The sequence below is a fragment of the Pseudonaja textilis genome, chromosome 5 (assembly GCF_049901715.1).
Source record: "Pseudonaja textilis isolate UNSWEBS1 chromosome 5, rPseTex1.2, whole genome shotgun sequence".
In the NCBI taxonomy this organism is placed as follows: Eukaryota; Metazoa; Chordata; class Lepidosauria; order Squamata; family Elapidae; genus Pseudonaja; species Pseudonaja textilis.
The window spans coordinates 26,959,271-26,977,787 of record NC_141994.1 but is presented as its reverse complement, the minus strand read 5'-3'; the positions used below and the strand labels follow the sequence as shown (position 1 = coordinate 26,977,787).

At 42.4% G+C, this 18,517-nt stretch overlaps 1 protein-coding gene across 7 annotated transcripts in view; it reads right to left on the bottom strand.

Annotated features, from left to right (window-relative positions):
* Positions 1-18,517, bottom strand: part of ITPR2 (inositol 1,4,5-trisphosphate receptor type 2) — a 138,157-nt gene that overhangs the window by 8,099 nt on the left and 111,541 nt on the right. For all 7 annotated transcript variants that reach the window (XM_087934350.1, XM_087934352.1, XM_087934356.1 and 4 more), the window contains 10 exons: positions 15,934-16,041; positions 14,926-15,118; positions 14,180-14,305; positions 11,787-11,962; positions 10,753-10,917; positions 7,641-7,836; positions 5,121-5,207; positions 2,992-3,122; positions 2,744-2,909; positions 1,980-2,140 (listed from right to left, as the gene is read on the bottom strand). In XM_087934350.1, the coding sequence (XP_087790476.1) occupies positions 1,980-2,140; positions 2,744-2,909; positions 2,992-3,122; positions 5,121-5,207; positions 7,641-7,836; positions 10,753-10,917; positions 11,787-11,962; positions 14,180-14,305; positions 14,926-15,118; positions 15,934-16,041 (1,509 nt within the window). The remainder of the gene's footprint in view (positions 1-1,979; positions 2,141-2,743; positions 2,910-2,991; positions 3,123-5,120; positions 5,208-7,640; positions 7,837-10,752; positions 10,918-11,786; positions 11,963-14,179; positions 14,306-14,925; positions 15,119-15,933; positions 16,042-18,517) is intronic.

Below are 18,517 nucleotides of genomic sequence, written 5' to 3'. Positions count from 1 at the left end.
AGTGGTACACGAGAAACTACTCCTAAAACTAAAACCTTATGGTATCTCTGGACAACATCTCACAGCTACTGCTATTGAGGTAGCCCCTACTCCCGTGATGGCGAACCTATGGTATGCCTGCCACAGGTAGCACGCAGAGCCATTTGTGCTGGCACGCGAGCTGCAGGCAAACTTACCTCACTGCGCATATGTGCACCTCACAGCTGATTTTTGGCTGGTTTGAAGCCTTTTTCAGCCTCCCAGAGGCTTGAGGAAGGCTTCTGCAGGCTTTGCAGACTGAAAACTAGGCCTGTTTTGCCACTTCCTGTTTTTCCGGAAATCCGGAAGTGATGAAACAGGCCTAGTTTTCGGCCTGCAAAGCCTGCAGAAGCCTTCCTCAAGCCTCTGGAGGCTGAAAAAGGCTCAAACTGGCTGAAAATCAGCTGTGAGGTGCAGTGCAGGTGAGGCGGTGGGTGGGGATTGCGCATGAATGCGTAGGGGGCATGGGGGGTGCATTGCCTTCTGGGTGCTGGCACACGAGTGTGAGTGTGCAAATGCGTGCACAATTTTTGGCACAGGAGCACAAAAAGGTTAGCCACCACTGCCCTACTCTATACCTGTGCCTTTGGTTTTTCTTGCCTAACTGTAAAGCTTATTTTACTCACTACTGAATTTCATTTTGTTAGATAGGGCCCAGTGTTCAAGTCTGTCAAAATCCATCCGGATCTTGAGCCTATCTTCTTGGGTGTTGGCTATTCCTGCCAGCTTGGTGTCGTCTGCAAATTTGATGAGTTCCCTTCTATTCCCTCATCTAAATTGTTTATGAAGATCTTAAAGAATACTGTCTGTTGTTTTTGGCTATCAAATCTTTTTAAATGCATAAATGACACTTTTTAATCTTCCTGGGCCACCCACTTATGTATATTACAAAGGTTATGGATCCTTCTCATATTTTTTTCTTTTTACCCCATTGATGGTTGAAAGATAGCCCTCTTCAGTTAAGAATTAATTACTCGTGTGATAAAGGACATGATGTCAATTGTCTCATGAACATCCTGTTTGTGCATTAACCTGAATACTTAATAAAGTAGGCCCATTTCAAGGAGAAATATTGGATTAATCAGAAATCTGGCATTTAGGTTGTTTTCTGCAGGTACATCTGCAGAATTCTTGATCCGGGAGGTGGAATTTATTTCATTATTATTTTTTAACTCCTTCATGACAATACTTTTCAAAACTTTATCCATGCTTTCTCAGTTTATAGATAATGTCATTATCTTCTCGTGGAGCCAAAGGCTCAATTTTTTTTAAAAAAAAATACCACACAGTATTTCTCATTTGCATTAGATGGCTTGAAATGCCTTTGCTATTACAGCACTCAGAATAACTTTATTGTCACCCTGAGTGTACACGAATAGGCATACATTAAAATGAAACTTCATTGCATACCGGTAGTCCTTGATGTAGGGCAATTCATTTAGTGACTGTTTAAAGTTACAACAGCATTGAAAAAAAGGGACTTATGACCAGAGATCTAAATCTAGCCTGCTGTGAATTCCTTATCTCCCGCTATTTTCCCTTGGCTGTCAGTAGTTCAGATTCTCGTAGGGAACTCAAGCTTGCAATAAATCTTGCAACGGCAGTATCCCAATAGTCACGTGATCAAAATTCAGACATGACTCATATTTATGATAGTTGCAGTGTCCCAGGTGTGTGTGTGTCACATGATCCACTTTGGCAACCTCGGACAAGCAAAGTGGATGGGAAAACCAGATTCACTAAATGACTGTGTTCCTAACTTAACAACTGCACTAACAATTCACTTAACAATTGTGGCAAGGAAAAACTTACTTAACAAATATCGCGCTTTGCAATGAAAATTTGGGGCTCACTTGTGGTTATAAGATGAAGATATCCTACAGTTAAGGATGAATATATTCCAGATGTTCCTGGAAGGACGAATTTTCTTGCATCACAAACCACAGCAAAATAGGACTCACCGCAATCATTTGGGCCACATAACTTTCAGGTCCAGTATATTCCGTTGGGTCTTTCACTCTGACCAGAACGATAAAATACAGATAGTGCCACATGTTGTGTTCTGACTTGATGTGTTCCTCGAATGAAACCGTCTTGTTGTCAAACTTGTCTCGTTCAAGCCCTGCAAAACAAACAAACAAACAAACAAAAGGAGAAATTCACAAGAACTTTTTCAGACATTAAAGCCGGAATCTCCAAGCTTGGCATCTTTAAGACTTTTTAAGACATCTTTAAGAAGAGAAGAGAATGCAAACTAGAGTAGAGTGGAGTGGAGTGGAGTGGAAGGGAAGGGAAGAGAATGCAGAAGGGAAGGGAAGGGACTGGAAAGGAAGAGGAGAGGAGAGATCAGATCAGAACAGAACAGAACAGAACAGAACAGAACAGAAGAGAGCTAAATTAATGGAAATCAATTAATGGATGGCAATTGATCAAGGAGAAATTCAATCTGGGAATAAGGAGAAATTTCCTGACAGTGAGAACAATCAACCCATGGAACAGAAGTTGCCTTCGGAAGTTGTGGGAGCTTCATTACTGGAAGCTTGCAAGAAGACATTGGACTGCCGTCTGTCAGAAATGGTGTAAGGTCTCCTGCTTTGGCAGCGGGTTGGACTAGATGACCTACAAGGTCTCTTCCTACTCAGTTAATCTGTGTAATTAATCTATGTACGCCTTTTTTAAAAAAAAAAACCCTTAACGACAAGATGCAAATCCTATGAATACATACCGCAGATGAAACAGGTCGTCTTTAAGATCTCTTCTTTCTTCTGCTTTTCACTCCTGAGATCCGCAAAGGTATCGATGATGACTCCGAAAATGAGGTTCAGCACGATAATGATGACGATGAAATAAAACAGGAGATCATAAACCACCCGAGCAGCAAACAGCGGCTCCTTTAAAGAAACGGCAATTTTATTTAGTTTTAGGGCTGTAGGTTGAGGGGACCCACCGAGATCGACCGAGGAAAACGCTCACCTCTTTGGATGGCTTCCGAAGGACGTCCCCCACGCCTCCGCCATTCCTCAGCCCCTGGTTCAACACAGTCACAATACACATCAACAAAGTGTCGCAGGTTCTCTCCATCCCGTCCTTGTCGTCGTCTTCACCTGTGCGGGTATCGTAAGGTAGGAGTTGCCAACTTTTTGGACCTCAGGGACCACCAAACTCATAATTTTAAATCCCATGGACCAGAGATCCTGGGAAAATCCCCCAAAAAGTCTGCAGGAAAATTCCCCACCCCGTTTTCCTACCAATCGATCATTCTTTATTTGGGATCACAGGATACCTTGCCCAGCTCTGTTCTCAGGAGGGGGGGGAGAGAAAGAGAGAGGGGGAGAGAGAGAGAGGGAGAGAGAGAGAGAGAGACTTTCGGCTTCATGCAAGGAAAGCAGCAGAAGCAGCAGAAGTCTTTCTCTCCCCCAAACTCTGCCAGAAATGAGTCTTTGTGAGACTTGTCACATTGGTGCAGCCTCTTGAAGAAGGAGGCCTTGCAGGGTCCCAAAGACCCATTTCTGGTGGAATTTGGGGGAGAGAAAGACAGACGTTTTCTGCTTTCCTTGTGTGAAGCCAAAAGCAGAAGAAAGAAATAGAAAGAAGCAGCCCGGTGGCCAGGCCAGGCATGTGGGGCGAGTGGGTCAAATCATGTGGGGCAAGTGGCGCAAGTGGGGCAAGTTCCCCCCTCCACCTTTCCCCCTCCCCTCACTACCTCATGTTGTTCGCAATACAAGCAACACAAGCCTTGTGTTCCCATGGGCCATGTGGGCGGCACAGCCTTGTGTTCCCACGCAGCCTGGATTAATTGCTTTGGGGGTGACATTTCTCTGCGGACCACCAGTGGTCCCCGGCCCACTGCTTGACGACCACTATCATAAGGGACACATGGAGGGCAGAAGAGCCCATTAAGCCTCCCTTGGGGAAACATCGGCCGCACAAAGCGTAAAATAGAACCTGCATTCTTTCTTCTGCTTTCTGCTAGTGTTGTGTTGTGTTAAGAACTTGTGTTAATAATCACCTCCTAAATTGTGTGAGGACAGGACAAACATCCGTATCCTGACAGTGAGAACAATTAACCAGTGGAATGGCTGCAGATGTTGTGGGTGCTCCATCACTGGAGGTTTTCAAAAAGAGATTGGACAGCCACTTGTCTGAAATGGTAAAGAGTCTCCTGCTTAAGCAGGGGGTTAGACTAGAAGACCTCCAAGGTCCCCAACTCTCTTATTCTGTTATTCTGTAGTACACTGGAGCATCATTTTACGGTATCTCCATGCAAAGGACTTTGCATGCAAAAGACCTCACTTCTGGAATGACACCATCAACTTCATCTTGCATAACGGATGCCCCCTTCCCCAAGCTATTTTACTATAAGTTTCACTATAGTAGTTGGATAATGACAATATTTGTCTTAAAATATCAGTTGTGGTAAGTGAAGGAGGGGAGAGAGGAGAGGAGAGGAGAGGGAAGGAAAGATAGAATAAGGAAAGGAAAGATAAAAGAAGGAGGAAAGGAAGGATAAAAGAAGGAGAGGAGAGAAAGGGAGAGAAAGGAAAGAATAGGAATAGAATAGAATAGAATAGAATAGAATAGAATAGAATAGAATAGAATAGAATAGAATAGGGGAGGGGAGGAGAGGAGAGGAGAGGAGCTAAATTAATGGCATCAATATTTCCTCCTGATCTCCAAGTCAGTACAGGTAGTCCTCGACTTACAACAGCTCATTTAGTGACCATTTGAAGTTAGAACAGCACTGTAAAAAGTGACATGATCATTTTTCACACTTATGTGATCAACTTTCATCTTCTTGGCAACCGACTCATATTTATGACGGTCATAGTTTCCTGGGGGTGGGGTGGGGAGGTCATGTGATCCCTTTTTGCAACCTTTTGACCAGCCAAGTCAATGAGGGAAACCAGATTCACTTAACAACTGTGTTCCTAACTTAACCCCTTCTAGTAAGAAAGGCCGCAAAACGGGGCACCAGTCACTAAATAAACATCTTATTTGGGAAATAGAAATTTTGGGCTCAATTGAGGTCATAAGTCAAGGACTACCCATAGCGGGAATTTATTTAGCTGGAAGAACAAATATTTGACAAGCGTTCCACTAACCTGGTTTGAGAGTTGGAAGTGTGCAGTTCTCTCTTGAACACGTTTCCACCATCATTGTTAAGCTTGTCGTAGAGTCGGTGCCACTGTCTGATACGTCAACAACAACCACAACAGCATGGAAAAAACCATAAGGTCGAAGCAAATAAATTCAACCACACCTCTTTCATCATCATCATCTTCCTTTAATGACCTCATGATCCCTTGTAGGGTGGAGTCTGGGCAACTGAACGGAGCTAGCAGAGTGTTTTACTGGCCGGATGCCATTCCTGTTGCCGATACAGAGTTTTGTTCGGCAGATATATTTTCTGTGTACCCAGAGAGAGAACTATCTGCCTCTACCTAGAATTGAACTCACAGATTCCTGATTGTAAGGCGAGAACTCTATCTCCAGGCCACCACGCCAGTGGTGGGATTCAAATTTTTTTACTACCAGTTCTGTGGGTGTGGCTTGATGGGTGTGGCAGGGGAAGGATACTGTAAAATCTCCAGCCAGAGGTGGTACTTGCCGGTTCTCCAAACTACTCAAAATTTTGACAACTTTTTCTCCAGAACTGGTCAGAACCTGCTGAATACCACATCTGCACATCTGAATACCACATCTTTCAACCACATCTCTTTGCTAACCATTAAATTATGCACCCTCATTTCTCAGGCTTCATCGTGAATTTTAAAAAAACACACCAATAAATGGGGTGATTTAAGGAATCAATTCTCTAAATTTAATGTAACTCTTAGACTGGGTGCCCCTAATCTTGTTTTTTTTTTTTTGTATGGCCTTCAAACTGGTGAAAAATTGGAAATTTTGTGCATAATTCAGATTGCTATTTGATAAGCAGCCCAGAGTCGCTTGATACTAAGATAATGGGCAAATAAATTTAACAAATAAATAAATAATCAACATTCTACTGAAGCACAAAGTGTGATTGAAATAAAAATACCGGTGTTTCGTATTTACATTATATCATGGGCCTTTCATTGCAACATCTGCTTCAATAACAGAACTCGCATCAAATCACTTTATCTCCTTAAGGGGAAAAAAATTATTCGGAGCTTCAAACTGTCAAATATTAGAATAATATCCGTTTATTTAAAGCATGGCATTACTTTGACAAGAAGGACATTGTGTTCGCTGGCTGCTTTTCTGGATTTGGAATATTTAAAACGTTTCCAAGGTCAAAAATGCGATTTGAGGCTCATTCACTGCAGAGTGGAATAAAATATTATGTTCCCTTTTCCAAAGCAAATAGGAAGATGTGCCTCAGGATTATTGCATGAAACATCTCTTTGGCAGTGAGCATTATACAGGATTTATCTTGGTTGCAGTGAAGGGTTTGTAGGACTTAATATGACAAAACGATAAGCTTGAAATAGTCATGAAACATTCCATGTGGGGATCCGTCGGCAGCCTGTGAAGCTGGCAGCAGAGTTGGACAGTGGGGAGGAACATGGGCCAGTCTGGGAGTCTGGGGAGGACTTGAACGAGGGTCCTGCGTCTGATACAGAGATGGAGCCAAGGCCATCTGGGAATTATGTGCTGTCTCCGGAGCCTCCAGAATCTGGCAGCACCGAGGCAGAGGAAAAAAGGGAGCCTGTTCCCAGTGTGCGTATGCGCAGAGCTGCCAGAAGGCAAGAACAATTAAGACAAAAGGGGCGACTCAGGAGTAAGGGTTGGAGGTGATTGGCCCTCTCATAAGACATAAAGGAGGAGCAAAGGGAAAGGAATCTTTGCAGGAAGCAACGTTGTTCGTACTGGTCGATTTGAAACCCGAAGCTCGATGTTGAATTTGTGTTCCGTTTTGGCCTCATATTGGACATTCAGTCCTTGGCAGCATTTCAAGGAAGATAAAAGTGCGTGCTTATCAGACTTATCCTGAAGGACTTTGGCAGACTTCCATGAGACTGTTTGCAAACTGTTTGAGACTCATTACGGGCTGTGAATGACTAAATTTCACAGCCGTTGAAATAAAGAAAAAAGGGTTTGGGGACTAACATGTGTTTGTTAGTGTCTCCATAAGCCTTGGCCAGAACAGGTAACAATTCCATTGCTGTTTCCAGGCCAGCCCCATGGGCCTTAAGTTTGACACCCATGTGCTAGGAGCTGTATGTCAGGATTCCGGCAGTCACCTCATTTAAATCATGAGTCTCAAGCCAAACTTCCAAAACTTCAAAAGGATTTATTGGGAGTTAACATGTCTGGCACTGCCTGGGTGTAGCCAACTCTGAAGCACATCATTTATTGTCACCCTTGACCCTGGTTTTCTCCCTACCTCCTGGGTGTATCATCATTCATATTCTCCAATGGGACATGTCCATAGCCCAGAGTCATCAATCATGCTCTCCAGTTAGAATTTTGCATGGCAGAAACTTCAGTCACCTAGTTACTATCTTTGAAAAACTATTTATGGAATGCACTTTCGGTTTCCAAGCTGCCACACTGCTCTTTCAAACCCCTTTCCCTCCTCCCTTTCTGTTGGCAACTCTAAAAAGACCATAGAAATATTTTATGAGTTGACACCGTACCTGTAAGGGATGTTCTATTTTTCAACCTTTCCACGTCCATTATGAAGTCATCCTTCAGAAACAAGAAGCCAACAATGGAGAAGAGATAGACCAGGATGAGAGCTAGGACCGCCGTCAGAATAATGGACCTCCCGTTCCGTGTGACGCTTTTGATGACATTCAACAAAGTCTCCTCTCGGTACACCAGGTCAAATAACTGGAGAAGAGAATCAAGAAACAAGAAGGAAGGTGGTTCATCTTATAAATCACATGCACAAAAAGACCACTTCACAAATGCAAGGCACAACATAGGACAGGAGGAGTCTTCAAACTTGACAGCTTTTAAGACTTGTGGACTTCCAACTCCCAGAATTCCTCCTCCAGTCATGTTAGGTCAGGAATTCTGGGAGCTGAAGTCCATAAAGTCTTAAACTTGCCAAGTTTGAAAACCCCTCGACATAGGAGAACAAATCCATGAGGACTAGATTCAGCAGTCCATCTGCCTTTGAAAGATAAAGGCCACTCTTTTGAAGACAATAAAGTCCACATTTTGGACAGCTGGTTTGAAAGAGGGTCGAAGAGGCTATTTAAGTCCAAATTGAACGGCCTTCTCTCAACAGAGAGTAAGACATCATCAATCTCCAGTATACAACATAGTACTTTCAGAAGTTCCAAGAAGGCTCCACACCCATTTGCACCACTCAGGTGACCCTGAGGACACAGGTAAACCTCCAGGTGGCATCAACGATTCTCAGAAAGAGTACTAATGACCAGATGACTGCAAGAAATATAAATCCTTCCATTCCCCACCATCCAGCCAGAGCTGAAGAAGTTTCTTGGATGAGAAGCGAAACGTCTTCAAAGAAAAACCAGAAAAATCCAGTTGTCTCCTGAAAAAGCACCATTGGGACAACCCTGGCCTGGATGACTGGGAATCTCCACAGGCATTTAAATCACACAGGAGATTTTTAAGAAGGGACTGGAAATTCATTTGTCTGAAATGGGATAGTTGGTGTGACCCGTCATCCGTTGGCTCCTTCAGCAGCTGAATCAGAGGAGGAGGAGGAGGTGTGAGAGTCAGGGTCAGCATCAAGGCAACCTGAGAACTCCGAGGGGGAAGAGGGAATGGAGCTGGCAGAGAGAGGGGAGGGGGAGAGCGAGAGAGGTGCTCTGTCAGCCCTCAGATGGAGAGTCAACAGCCCCCAGGTCTGGAGTGGCTGATGAGGAAGAGGAAGAATAGCTGGGTCCAGTGCCTGATGTGTAAATGCACAGAAGGCAGAGGAGAGGAGAGCAGTGGAAATCTATAGGCCGGTCCTTGGGATGGAAGAGCCAACGCTGCTAGCAAAGCCCCACCTGAGCTCTGGGGATAAAAGGCAGGGGGCAGAGATGGATAGGTGTGGCAGACAACTATTCATCTTCTGGCCGGACAGACTTGTTAGCCTGTGGTGAGAGGGAAACTTTTTGCCAGAGGTGCCAGCACTCTTTGGGTTAACTTCAGAGGATTTGTCTTGTTTGGGGAGCTGGGTCAGAACATAGAGTCTCCTGCTTGAGCAGGGGGTTGGGCTAGAAGACCTCCAAGGTCCCTTCCAGTTCTATTCTGATTGATTGATTGAAAAGTTGTATGGCATTATGTCATAAACATGGTATTTTCAATGCCATAAAATATTCTACAAAATTTGCCAGATTTCAGTTCCACAAAGCTTCTTAAAGAGCTTTACCCAAATTCCCAATAAAGGGCCCTTTATTGATAATACCGGTGAGGTTGAGCCTCTGAACACTTACCAAGATGAAGGCCATAATTCTGCCTGCGAATATATTACAGCGATTTCCTTGCCAGAAACCCAAGCTTCCCTGCTCTTTGTCTAATGAAGGTGGCCAGATATGGAGCAGGAAGCGTGATCTTAACACAAACCCATCCTTTTCATGAGGCAGAAGCTGATGAGCTACAGAGGGGGTCCTTGACATATCACACTTCAACCAAGCAATCAGAATAGAGCTGGAAGGGACCTTGGAGGTCTTCCAGTCCAGCCCCCTGCTCTAGCAGGAGAACCTATACCAGTTTAGACAAGGGACTGTCCAGTCTCCTCTTGAAAACCTCCAGTGATGTGGAAAGGAAGGAAGGAAGAGAAGAAAAGGAAGGAAGTCAGGAAGGAAAAGGAAGGAAGGAAAAGGAAGGAAGGGAGGAAAAGGATGGAAAGAAGGAAGGAAGGAAGAATAACAGAATAATAGAGTTGGAAGGGACCTTGGAGGTCTTCTAGTCCAGCCCCCTGCTCAAGCAGGAGATCATATCCCATTACAGACAAAGGACTGTCAAGTCTGTTCTTCAAAATCTCTGATGTGGTTTATTTAATGACCATAGAAAGTTATAATGGTACTGAAAAAGTGACTTACAACCGATCTCCACACTTATGACGGTTGCAATATCCCCATGGTCCGACCAACATTCAGACGCTTGGCAACTGACTCATATTTATGACAGCGACAGTGTTCCCTTTTGTGGCTTTCCCACTTATTTAAATTCAATGGGAAGGGAGAGAGACGGTCAGATTCACTTAATGACCAAATGACCACGTGATTTGCTTATCAACCCTGCTAAAAAGGGAGTCAAACCAGGCCTTTTGCTTAACAACTGCCTTGTCAGCTTTGGAAGCCCTATTGAGACCAGATGCTGCCACACTGCCACATTTTGAGCCTGGGAAAGAGGGAGAGGGGGCATTTCTTGGAGTGTAGGTAGTTAGACATAATAGCATTCTTCTTCTAAGTCAAGGTCATGTTATTTCTGCACCTGGGTGAGCGGATGTCTCAAGCTGGGATGGATGGCGATTGGGGCATGTGATGCAATGATGGGTGCAGGGGGTGGATTTGTAGTTTTTTTTACTTATTGCAAGGAAAGTCGGAACTTTCAGATTCGGGATTCCCCAGGTGTGCCAGTTTACCATCCAATTAAAACAGAACTTTTGAGAAGATGTCTGTCTCAGAGTAATTTGTTGGAATGGAGTTTTTCTGGAATGCTGACATGCCTTGTCTATCAACGGGAATTCTGGTTCCACCCCATATGCATGGCAGAATTTTAAAGCAAAAGCAAAGAAACCATGCTCTTCTTCGACAAGAAATAGAAAACAAGTATACTCACCAAGAAGCTGTAAAAAAATTCATGCACGCAGAGGCCCAACATACAGACCAGAACATAAGCCACGTGGTAGAGAAAAGCCATATCCATGATGACAGCTCGGTAGCCACGGGTGAAGGTCCCACGATTGCCGACGAAGCTCACCAAAAATACAATTTTGTTACAAAGCTGCCCCAAAAAATACAATTTTATTACAAAGGTGGAGAGAAGCAATGGAGACAGTACCTCTCAAGATCTACAATGCTACCCCTATTGTTTGCCTTTATCTCCAGTGAACCTGTGTTCCAGATAGGTACTAACAATTTCTAAACAAAATGTGACTCTATCAAATGAAAGCACCTATACATAGGCGGGGCCAATAGAAACAAAGAGGCCCAGGTTATATTTTTGATTAATGTGACATAGTACCGGAATACTTTGTGAATAACAAAGTTAGTTAGGTTATGAGATGGGCAGTGTGGAAATTTAATAGAGATAGATAGATAGATAGATAGATAGATAGATAGATAGATAGATAGATAGATAGATAGATAGATATGGGTAGATAAATGATAGATAAATTGATAGATTGATAGATTGATATGGATGGATGGATAAGTAGATAGATAGATAGACAGACAGACAGACAGATATGCTACAAAGGTTGTAACTGTGAAAAATGGTCCTTTCTCCAGTGCCACTGTAACATTGAACAGTCACTAAAAGAATCGTTGTAAGCCAAGGACTACGTGCAGCCATAATATCAACCCAGATAAGTGGAAAGTGTACCACTTACAACCTGTATATGGGGATAGTTTGCAGGCAGAGCGAAGAGGTGGAATTTTGAAAGGAAAGTCAACTTTGATATGTCTTTATCATGCAAACATATCTGCCCTTCACTTGACTTAAACTGGAATTAATGAGGCTTCAGACACACACAGATTATTTGCCTCAGCGGCTGGTTCAATTTTCCCACTGCGCTAAATCAATACGGAACAAGAGATAATTGATTATATAGATATATATATGAATCGCGGGATAATTTTTTAAATACTTACATTAGCGGCACCCAGAAGGATCAGCGTGGGCCCGAGACCAATCGTATATATAGACCTGAGCATAACAGAGACCAAAAATGGGCGGATTCCAACCGGTTTTGGGAAAAAGAAAAGCAGAGAGGTACAAACGGCCACAGCGATCCAGAGGAGAATGGAAAATAATGGAGAAAGCGTGCCTAGATGGAAGAAGACACATCATATTTTGGAATATAAGAACTAGATCATCATCATTATCTTCTTCTTTTAATGAATCCATAATCCCTTGCCCGATGGAGTCTGGGCAAATGAATGGAGCTGAGTTTTTACTGGCCGGATGCCTTTCCTGTTGCCGATGTGGAGTTTTGTTCAGCAGATACATTCTCATTGTGCCCAGAGAGACAAATATCCACCTCCACCTGGGATCGAACTCACAGACACCTGATTGTGAGGCGAGAGCTCCACCTCTAGGCCACCGCACCACAATATCAGAACTAGGTCCCTGAATTAAATCAGTCAGGATCCAATCAACATTTTTCCCACCTTCTACAAGGCAGAAAAAAAAAGGGACGTTGAACCATTTCATTTTATAGCAAAGCTATCGATGTCACTAAATAGAATTGAAGGACTTCCAATAGAGAGAATAGAGAGAGGGAAAAGGGAATCATTCAGTTTTTAGCTGTGGTTGGTTTGGTGAACTCTTAAGTAAAAAGCCTTACAGGTGAGTCCTTAACTTACAAGCAGGGGTGGGCTTCAAAAAATTTAGCAACCGGTTGGGCGTGGCCTAGTCAGCCTCCTGCACTATGGCGGGCGGGGAGTTTTTGCACTCCCTGGGCTCCAGAGGCTTTCCTCGAGCCTCGAGGAGGGCGAAAAAGGCGTCCCTGGGCTCTGGAGGCCCTCTGGAGGCCGGAAATGGCCCAGTTTCATTCCGGAACTTCCAAAAGGCCCATTTTTTGCCCTCCCCAAGCCTCTGCACAGGCCCCGCACTTACCTGGCAACCATATGGACCGTGTGGAGACTCCTGGGAGGGGAGAGGTGGAGTGGGCGGGGCCAGCCTGTCATTGCAACTACCGGTTTGGTGAACCAGATATAAAATTAACATCCGGTTCGCTCGAAACGGTGCAAACCGGTAGCAGCCAACCCCTGCTTACAACCATTTATTTAGCAATTGTTCAAAGTTAGAAGGGCACTGAAAAAAGTGACTTATGACCGGTCCTCTTACTTACAACCATTGCAGCATTTCCACAGTCACATGATCAAAATTTGGGTGCCTGGCAACCAGGATATATTTAAAATGGTGGCACCAAACCAAAGTTACGTCATCACCACTTATGGCCTGGCCAGTCAGCTCCTCTGATTAAGGACTTGAGGACTTCAACTCCCAGAATTCCCCAGCCAGCATGGGATTCTGGGAATTGAAGTCCACATGACTTAATGTTGCCAAGGTTGGGAAATCCAGGTTTAGACAAGGTGTATCTTAAAGGGAATAGGCTTGAATTATGGAATATTTTACCCAGGGTTGAAATTGGGTTGCTGAAGGCAAGAAATACACTACGAATGAAAAATACATTAAAGAATGTTTGCAGTGATGTGAGAAGTGTGCTAGTTGGGTACGTGGGCCGACAGGTAGATTTGCATTCTGGTGATCCCGTACCTGGTTGAGAATCTGAATGATTTGCCGTGAAGATTGTATTGTGTACTGAGAAACACGGATGCGAAAAAGAATATATCAAAAGAAAAGGGAGATGTGTTTGACAGGGAAAAAGGAGGGATTGAAGATAGCAGGTTATATAAAAATGACAAAAATACGCAGCAAAGAGATGAATTTGTATACCTTAGGAGAAAATTTCCTAAAGACATGGAAAGTGTCAGGCACGAAATGTTAGGTCCACTCAGGAAAGTCCAATTAAACTGATTTATTGCTAAAAGCTCATGCACGGGAATCTTCTCAAATAACAGATTGCTCCTGCTTGGAGTTAGATAGGAGTCAATGGAATTCAAAGGGGCTTGGACTTATTTTATTTGTGACGATGTAGGGATTGCAGGTTGATTCCTCTTTGGACTCCATCTCCATGTTCTGCGACGCCTTCTTCTAAGAGAAATGGATGGATTCTGGCCAACTTGTTTAAAAAAAAACTTATTATGGGATTCTAGATCTATTGATTTTTTAAAATAGATATACATTTTATATATGTATATTTAGAGATATATAAACAGATCTATCTACTTATTTTATTTGTCTCCCTTTATTTCTTTGTCGTTAAAACATAAATTTAACACAAAAATTTTAGGTGGAGGCTGCATGAAAGGAATGGCCCGGTCATTTCTTCTCCCATACATTTTGGGATTTTTTTTTTTACTATCACTAGCAAAGGAAAAGCGTGAGTTTTGCAACGTTCATAACCCAAGCAACGTACCTTCATCACCATCATCTCCAAACGGGTAGAAAAGGGCAACCGCTAGATTGATGAAAACAGCCAGATTGAAAGATATGCTTCCCCAGAGAGAAATTTGTCGAGAGAACCAAAATAATGCCGGATTATCTAGGAAGGAAAGGACGAACAATTATCGTTCATCTCAAGGAAAATGGTTGCTCCAGTTGTTGTGGGTGCTCCCTTGTTGGAGACTTTCAAAAAGAGGCTGGACAAACATTTATGTCAAGGTTCCGATGGATGCCCTAATTAATTCTTGAGCCTTGAGCCAAGTTTCAAAAGAAATCCAATTATTTATTAGGAGCAACATGTCGGCACTACTTTTCCCAACTGCAGCCGGCTCTGCCGTACATAATTTACTGCCCACCTATGACCCTGTTTCCCCACCTCCTCCCAGGGTGTATCATAAATCAAATTCTCTAATGGAGCACTTTTGCAGGCTGTAGAAAAACACACCTCTCTCTGGCTGGCTCTGGTAACCTAGGATACAATCTAGAGAAAGATATGCGTGGAATGTGCTTTTGATCATAGCAACCCAACTGCTCCATCAGGTCCCTGCAAGGTCCCTTACAACTCTATTATTTTATGTTCTATCTTGTTTTTTTATGGTCAATACATGGACAAAGCAGGACTTTACAACAGAACTTTCCCCAAAGTTAGATTAGACTTGACTTTTAGATCTCTTCCGAGTAACCTTCAAGCAGAAAAATCCTTACAAATCCCATACTCACTCCTAATTTTCCTCTGCCACTTCATTTCATTATACAGATCCTCGGTCTGTTGAAAAAAGTCGTTGACTTTGCTCCCTTGCTCATCTCTTTCTGTGGTATTGAACACCCGGCATTTTGATTCATGAGTGAGGAATTCACAAACGTTTGGCACGGGAAATACTATTTGCTCCATGGTTCTGTCGTGACGGACAATCTGCAAAGACACATAACTCACTTGGAGACACACACACAGGAACCGGAAAATCTTAATTTTGAGGGATGAGGTATTGGGGTAACAGTAGATTATCGCCTCTTAAGTGTTCAACATGAAGTTGGCAAAGGTTCAATTTCGGTTAATAATATACATTTGGGAGAATTTATATATGTCCCAGACAGATATAAAAGATTCTTAAGAAAAGGAAAATCAATCTATCTATTCTTTCTTTCTTTCTTTCTTTCTTTCTTTCTTTCTTTCTTTCTTTCTTTCTTTCTTTCTTTCTTTCTTTCTTTCTTTCTTTCTTTCTTTCTTTCTCTCTCTTTCTCTCTCTATCTATCTATCTATCTATCTATCTATCTATCTATCTATCTATCTATCTATCTATCTACTTTCCGAATATACAATCCTGGCTAATTTCAGAATTGTACCTCTTCACGAATAGCTGAACATTGTGATACCGTGAAGCAGTATAACATTAAGATTTAGGAAACGTTTACCTTTCCAAATGTTTAGGGAATAAATATTATTTATGATCGAATTGGTAACCAAATAGTCCTGAGCCACTCCTTGAGTAAAATTTGGTAGGAAACCTCATGTAGATATCTTTGGTGTATCCCACAGTTGGCTACCTGCTCATTCCTGGTGACAATGTCACCTTACCAAGCAACAGAAAAAAGATTCCATCAAGAACTCTTTCTGTTATTTCAACAAATCTCGTAGTTCAAGTATGGATCAGCAGAAGGAGAACTCTATAGGACAGAATGTAACATCAAAGCCTATAAATATTTTCAGTTCAGTGAGCAAGCTTTTACCTCAATTTGGGCAGTGTGGTTGGCGTAATACTTCAAAGCTTCATCTCCTTCTTCTGGATCTGCCCCAGGTTTCAGTATGTGTTGTAATACTTTGTTATGACGGGACAACTGGAAGTAAACGGAGGAGAAAGAATGATTAGAAATGCCATCTGGGTAGCTTGTTAACTAAAAGGCAAAAGCCATCGCCAGATAACCTTCAGCTCCACTGAGTAAAACATCTAACTGAACCCAATGGGTTATCGCTTAAACTTCTGGTTATTTATTGAGATGCATGGCCTGCAACCTGCAGTATTAGAAGTCATAAAATTGTAGGGCTGGACGGAACCTTGGAGGTCTTCTATCCAACCCCCTCCTCAAGGCAGGAGCCTTAGAGCATCCCAACCAAATGGTTGTACAGTCGTTTTCCAGTCGTTCTCTGTGTGGTTTCTGCATGGAGCATCTCATCTCTCTTTTTTTCAAGCTTGGACCCCATGTTCAAAATCCAGGAGGAAACAAATTATCTGCACCTCCCCTTCAGTCAGTCAGGGGGCCTAAATCTAACCAATTAGGCAAGTTCACAAACATCTAAGAACTTATGATATTTTATATCTATCTATCTATCCATCCATGTATCTACCTATCTGTATCTACCTACCTACCTACCTATTTCTTTCTTTCTATCTATTTATCTATCTATCTATCTTTCTTTTTCTTTCTGTATCTATCTATCTTTTTATCTATATCTATATCTATCTAATCTATCTTTCTTTATCTATTTCTATCTGTCTTTCTATCTATCTACCTTTCTATCATCTCTCTCCCTATCTACCTTTCTACCTGTATCTTTCTCTCTCTCCCTGTTCTTTCTTTCTCTATCTATCTATCTATCTATCTATCTATCTATCTATCTATCTATCTATCTATCTTTTTATCTATATCTATCTAATCTATCTTTCTTTATCTATCTCTATCTGTCTTTCTATCTATCTGTCTTTCTATCTTTCTATCATCTCTCTCCCTATCTACCTTTCTACCTGTATCTTTCTCTCTCTCCCTGTTCTTTCTTTCTCTATCTATCTATCTATCTATCTATCTATCTATCTATCTATCTATCATAGGAAGTTTGGGAAGCTGCAACTTAGGAATTCTAGCAGCTGCTGCATTTGAGGAGTGGCTTATTTACTGCTTCTGTGTCTCCAAACTATCTTTTAGCTCCTTTCCCCCCACCTTTTCGCCCCATGCAAAAGACTCCATTCCTTAATCATTCCCGAGCTCGTGTTCGAGGGATCCTTGCTTCATCCCGCTCACGAGATCAGCAGCGGCTGAGTGGGAATCTATATCGCCCTTTTCACCAGCTACGAGGTGGTTAATGAAGTATTTCTGGCCACCCCTGTCAGCGCTGGCAAGCCGAGCCAAACCGCTCCTTCCAATTTTGTCTGATGTTCAATTAGCAGCTGTCACCCTAAACCCCATTATCTTGTCTCCTCCAGAGGATAACTGTCAGATTATGACAAGTGACAGGCCTCGTGAGCCATGAAAGATGTCAAGAATTTAATCAGTGCAAACGAAGGTGGAAGCGCACGAGATGTTCAAGGCGAGTCATTCAAGCAGATGTTGGTTTCCAATGAAGCCCCAACCCTGGTTTTCAAACCACAGTAGCTAATTTTAACTCAGGTGGAGGCAAGGTTTCATCAGACCATTAAACAGATTTACATACAAGTAATTACTAGGAAAACTGGCTTTTGGCAAAGAGTAGCCAAACTACCGACCTTTGCTTCAAGTATGTCTCCTATGTTTTTTAAAAAAAACACATTTCCCACCTGTTCTTAAGAGTCCTTTCTACAATGTGTGTAAATTCATTGCAAAGAAAATTCATTCTCCGTTCCTTAAAGGAGAAAGGCATTTTCTTAGCAAACATATCCCAAGTTGCAGAGATATTTTTCCCAAAGGGCTTTATTGATAGTCTGCATTACTATTACTATTAATCTTCTCATCCCTCCTTATCGCCCATCCTCTACGACTTGTAATTATATGACTGTAACTTTGTCGCTTGTATCCTTACAATTTATATGGACTGTTTCCTAGTATGATTTGATTGCTTATTGTATCCTATGACTATCATTAAGTGTTGTACCTGATGATTTTTGACTCTTGACAAATGTATCTTTTCTTTTATATACACTGAGTGCATTTGCACCAAGACAAATTCCTTGTGTGTCCAATCACACATGGCCAATAAAGAATTCTATTCTATTCCATTGAAGGCAACATCTACACAACACTTTAATTTGCAGTGTATCCGGCCAGCTAATTCAACTCCCTCTTGTTTTACCCTCTTATTTTATTTTTAAGACCACACCTGGAATATTGTGTCCAGTTTTGGTCACCCACCACATCATAAAAAAAGATGGAAAGAGTGCAGAGAAGAGCAACCAAGATGATTAGGGGACTGGAGACTAAAAACATGAAGAATGGTTGCAGGAATTGGGTAAGTCTAGTCTAGTGAAAAGAAGGACTAAGGATGACATGATAGCAGTCTTCCAATATCTCAGGGGCTGCCCCAAAGAAGAGGGAGTCAAGCTACTCTCCAAAGCACCTGAGGGGA